A 6,000-nucleotide genomic window follows, 5' to 3' on the forward strand; every position below is an offset into this window, starting at 1 on the left:
ATCCTTTACTGGAGACTCACTCTAAACGGATCACTTGAATACATGAGTCATTTACCAGAGACTTTCTTTAAATGGATCATTTGAATAAGTGAATCATTTACCGGAGACTTTCTTTAAATGGATCATTTGAATAAGTGAATCATTTACCGGAGACTTTCTTTAAATGGATCATTTGAATAAGTGAATCATTTACCGGAGACTTGTTTTAAATGGATCATTTGAATAAGTGAATCATTTACCGGAGACTTGTTTTAAATGGATCATTTGAATAGGTGAATCATTTATAAAAGTCTGAATGATGTGTTTGGCACAATAAAGAATGATATTTGGGACGCTGCCACTGAAATGAACCAGTGGAAGCTCAAATGTCAGCTGGATGTTTTCTCTGTGAACGCTTCATTCACTCACCTGGCACTGAAGGATTGTGGGAAGGGCTGAATGAGGGAGTTGTTGGAATGCTCCATTTATTCGGTGCTGTTATCTGCTGGACGTCTGACGGTGACACTGCTCCGGGCCCTGACAGACAGAGGCCTTTTGTTATTGTCAGCCTTTCAGAGAGCAGACCCTGCTTATCTGTGGCCCGCCGCTGCCCAAATAAACCCGCTGTCAGAAATCTGCGCCAGAATCTGGAGAACCAGAGACCTTCACCACGCTGTCTAACCTGGAATTGAAGACAAAAGGTCATGAGACTTTCAGCCAAGCTATCAATGCATAACTTCTGTGCATTTTTAATACTGAATTTTATGAATAAACATGAATGTGCTATTCATTTAAAGACATTTTAGCTTCTGAAGTTGTTACTTCACACATACAGAGCCCAAAATCACCTGAACATGTAACGTTTGTGTTTCTTTTTATATACTTATATCTCTTAGTGTGTGTGTGTGTGTGTGTGTGTGTGTGTGTGTGTGTGTGTGTGTGTGTGTGTGTGTGAGAGACTTTATAAATCTGAATGTGTTATGAGGGTTAAACTGTGCTGTTCTCCTTAAAATTAAATTTAACTAAATTTAATAAAATCTTAAAATAACTTTCATGGTGCAATAAAATACTAGTTCCTAAATAAAATAAAATAAAATAATTATTAATAATTAATTTTATTTTATAAGTTAAATTAAATAAAAAATAAGAAATAAATTAAATAAAAATAAATCTAAACTAAAATAAATTTTAAAAATTACAATAATAATAATAAAATAAATTATTTTATTAAAATAAATTTATTTAAATTAATTTTTTATAAATTAAATTAAAAATAAAAAGTACAATAAAGTAAAAATAAATTAAACTAAATTAAAAAAATAAAATAAAAAATACACAAACATTTTTTTCCACAGTATTACGGCCTTTACCTCTTTTTATTATTCAAAAATGTTTGTTTCTTTTATTAATGAGTAATTTTATAAAAATAATTGTTGCAAAAATCAGCTAGAAAGGGTATATATTAGCAGTTTCTCCATAATTGTTTCCATCATAACTTCATAGATTAATAAATTAAAAGAAGAAAACTGTTGATGTAATGTTCCCTCACACATACAGGGTCCAAATTGACCTAAACACGTAACATCTGTGTCGACTTTTAAAAGGTTGTATCTGATAAACAAAATGACTTTTGGAAAAAAAAGATCTGAATGTCTTATGAGGGTTTACCGGTGAAGTTCTCCAAAACAACAACACTAGAATCAAATCCTTTAAGTAGGAAAGCATCAAAACAAAGCAAATATTCCTTCATATGCATTTACTTTCAGTCATTGAGCAGAAGCTTTTATACAAATCAACATAAATGTCAAAGCACAAGCACAATTTGCTAGCAGATAAAAACCAGATGTCAGTAAGACTTTCACACACATCTAGTCTTTTTCTAAGTCTAATCTTCTCTCTGCAAGTCGATGTTTGCACGACACACTCGAGTGTTTCAAAAACACAAACACTAGATCCATGAATGGCTTCTGAAAGACAGACAGCGTTCGCTAATTGAGTGTGAAAGTCTCAGCTTGCAGTTGAGTTTTACTCCTCGAGTCCTGCTCACTCTTACAGCTTACAGTGAATTAGCATGTGCTGTCATATTTACTGTACACGACCAAAACCACACAGACAGACTGACACATCACACATGCAGAACTAAGAGCAAAATAACACATGTGGAACTGGAAACTGGAATGAATCTGGTCATGTATATGTTAGAGCAGGGTGCTGGAAAAATGAGCAAATCAGCTTTGTATGGTTTTCTATTATTTCTACACGGCCCAAAAGAATCTTTAACAAGTCTAAAACTGAGCGAGCAGGTTGACTATCTGTAACTTTTACATTTTTGAACATGTAAATCTGACATAACGAAAAAAAACTCTTTATGAATCATATTAACTGTTCATTCCTAATAAATTATTAGTTACTAGTTAAATAGTTCAAGTTATTAGTAACTAATAAAGTTATGATAATTATAACATCATGGTTTCTGCAGGTTTCACAGTTTAATTCAAGACTTTGAGACATTTTTAAGACCATTATGAATGGATTTTTAGACCCATAAAAGGCTAAAGACTAAGAAACTTTTCAAGTCACCCAGATGGAAAAGATTTTTTTTTGCCCTATCAAATTGTTTTATTATTTTATACATTTAATAATACAATAATATACTATTATTACAAATAATAATATTTTACATAATTTTTTTTTGCAAAATATTTTAAATATTGTGTAAAAACAAAAAAACAAGCTCTAGTTTTATCTATAAACATGTTTTACAACATAAACTTTCTTTTTTAAAAAAAAGAAAAAGAAACAAATGTTGTAAAAGTTTTAAAACCTATAATAAACTAAATTTATGCACAACAATCTGTCCAGGTCAGTGTCCTCAGCAGTAAATACATGGAGAACTTTAAACAAATGTTATTGTAAGGACAATAATTAAACCATTAAGATAAATAAAGTTAAAAAATGATCTTTTTAAATAAAAAGTTTAAAGTTTTATTCAGATGATTGTATGGGTTTTGGCCAGATTTGGTAGCAATACATGAACAAAGGAAAACTAAGAACTGTTTAAAAAATATTTAAGACCTAAAACACAATATTTCAGACTCGACTGGTCTTAGGTTGAGCATTCGTTTACTAAAAATAACCAAGACACAAAGTACATATTTGAAAAAGTTCATATTTTAAATCTATTTGACATCAGCAGATGTGTACTCAGTGTTTCTCATGCTGATATTCCCACCTGATCTAAGTAGTAAACGTAACTATTTTACATTTTGTCTGTTTTTTGTCAGGCTAATTCGTGTTCAGTCGTAGGAAAACATGATTTTTAAAAGGAGGTGTGGCATTAAACCCCACCCCTAAACCCAACTCTCATTGGTGGATGAACAAATCATCTTAAATTGTACGAATGAGATCGTAATAATTCATACGAATTCGCTGGCAAATGAAACAGTTACGAATAGACTTGAGATGCACTGAAAAACATCATTCAATAGATTTACTACATTTTTAAAGGTAAGTGGACCCGAATAATTTTAATGGGCTGAATTTAATCATTCATTCATTTTCTTTTCGACTTAGTCCCTTTACTAATTTGGGGTCGCCACTGCGGAATGAACCAACAACTTATCCAGCACGTTTAACACAGCGGAAGCCCTTCCAGTCGCAAGCCATCACTGGGAAACATCCACACACACTCATTCACATTCACACTCATACAATACGGCTTATTTAGTTCATCAATTCCCCTATAGCGCATGTGTTTGGACTGTGGGGGAAACTGGAGCACTCAGAGGAAACCTACGAGAATACAGGGAGAACATGCAAACTCCACCAGAAACATCAACTGACCCAGGCTTGAACCAGTGACCTTCTTGCTGTGAGGCGATTGTGCTACCCACTGCGCCAATTCAGTTAATATAAATTGTTTGTGCAACCACTTACTTAAAAATAAATGACTAAGGTTTTGCGAGGGTATTCAGTTATGTTGATTTAGGGTTGATAGGCTGTTCTGTTCTCATGTTGATATGTGGTCATCTTGAATGTTTTTGTTGGATGCCAGGGGTTTTGCTTTTCTGTTTTGTTTGGTTGCCAGAACGTTGATTTGTAGTTTCTAGGTCGCATCTTGGATGTTCTGGTTGTTTGTTTGGGTTTTCAATTTGGTTGCCATGGTGTTGCTAAGCTGTGCAGTTGCCAGAATCTTGAAATGTGGTCGCAAAATTATTGTGAAAAGCGATATACAAATAAACTTGAACTGAAAATAATTGAGTAAATTCAATCAATATTGTTTTCAGTGTAGCGTGCAGCCAGTGACTACAGACTCAGCTCATGATTGGCCAGATGACAAACCCAGAGAAGGACACACTGGTAATCATGCAATCATCTGAATGCGCTCTTTACATCAGCCAATTTCCTCAGTGCTTCGCTTCAGTCCTGCTGCGAGCCTGAAGAGCCGCTCCATCAGATCACCTTTAAAGCAGAAACGCAGCAGCAATGCATTATGGGACACTTCCTGAACAATCCATCACAGAGCATGAGCGTCTGGAGGAGAAGAGCTCTGCAGATTGGGAAATGATTGGCTCCATTACTGTGATGTAAAAGCCAGCAGCTCTTCTAGACTGAAGAGCCACTAGTGTGGAAACACTGTAATGACGCTTAACAAAGCCCTCATTAATACCTGCTGGATGAGCTTAATTAGCCAACGCATCAGAAGTCATTTTCAATAGAGAGATATGGAATAATTGTTTCTTTTGTGTGTATTGTCATGCCAATGACGGGAAATATTTCCAGGCTCAGAGGAGCCAATAACCTCCTCACCTCCTGAGAAAAAGCAGGACCGTTGAGGAGCTCGGAGTAAAGCAACATCCTGGCAACCAACAAAAACATCCAAGATGCAGCCTAGCGACCACATAACAACATTCCGGAATCCAAACAGAACAGCTTAACAACACCCTAGCAACCAAATTGAAAACCCTTGAAAAACCTTATTAAACAACCAGAACATCTGTGATGCACCCTAGTAACCACAAATCAACATACTAGCAACCAAACACAACAGTATAGCAACACCCTGGCAACCAACAAAAACAATCAAGATGCACCCTAGCAACCACATATGAACAAATATGAACATAACAACACATTTTCCTTCCGACAATGGAAAAAAATACAATACTTCAGTGTGTGTGTGTGTGTGTGTGTGTGTGTGTTAAACGCAACTCTTAACCAGTATTCTTTAGATCTTGTTAGATAAAACATAGTATTTCTAATAGTTTAATAAAATTAATTTGATTTTTGGTAATCCCCAAGTGACCCCTACTTTGGGAACCACTGCCTTATCTCAATAGCAACATGTGGAGCAGTTGGATGATCTTCTCAAACCCCTGAAGACAGCCGTCTGAATGTGATGAAGGAGCTGAACCGGACAGAAGATGCTGCAGGTGTTATTGAGAGTGTTTAGTGGGCGCAGATGCTGGTACGGCGGGCAGGTATGAAGTCAAACAGAGGAGAATGCTAATCACAGCCAGGATTAGCCGGCTTTGAACTCATGACTGTTTCCAGAAGATAATTGTGCTCCGCTAAAGACTTCAGGACATCTCCTAAAGCTGCAGTCCACAGGTGCAGACTGACAAACAAGAGCCGAACCACATTAAACACTCTCTGAGGAGCGCTAATGCACTGGAGGGAGATCCAGCATCACTGCAACACCTTTACCTGCAGGTCAGGAAGTTTCAAAGATTCACAAATGGTGGTCAAGGGTTAAGCTGCTGTCTGATCCATGACCTATGATCTCTGGGTGTTTAGTTGAGAAATCAAGAGGTCAAGTTTTCTGGTTACTCAGTGAATAAGAAACTTTGACTAACATTGCTATATAATCCTCTCGAGGTTAAAAAAGGATTGTTCATCATTAGACAGATTTCTGTCCAAAGACGTGAATTTAATTTATGCAGAAAACTGGAATATCGCATATTATAGCAATTACAGCAGTGTTTAAGAAACAAAGGAGAACTAAATCATCACTTCTTGATT

The 6,000-nt window shown here is 35.6% G+C and overlaps 1 protein-coding gene across 16 annotated transcripts in view; it reads right to left on the minus strand.

The window, feature by feature from the left end:
• Positions 1–6,000, minus strand: part of nrp1a (neuropilin 1a) — a 453,654-nt gene that overhangs the window by 157,277 nt on the left and 290,377 nt on the right. For all 16 annotated transcript variants that reach the window (XM_073940109.1, XM_073940107.1, XM_073940105.1 and 13 more), the window contains one exon: positions 409–661. In XM_073940109.1, the coding sequence (XP_073796210.1) occupies positions 409–661 (253 nt within the window). The remainder of the gene's footprint in view (positions 1–408; positions 662–6,000) is intronic.

The sequence above is a fragment of the Danio rerio genome, chromosome 24 (genome assembly GCF_049306965.1).
Source record: "Danio rerio strain Tuebingen ecotype United States chromosome 24, GRCz12tu, whole genome shotgun sequence".
Lineage (NCBI taxonomy): Eukaryota > Metazoa > Chordata > Actinopteri > Cypriniformes > Danionidae > Danio > Danio rerio.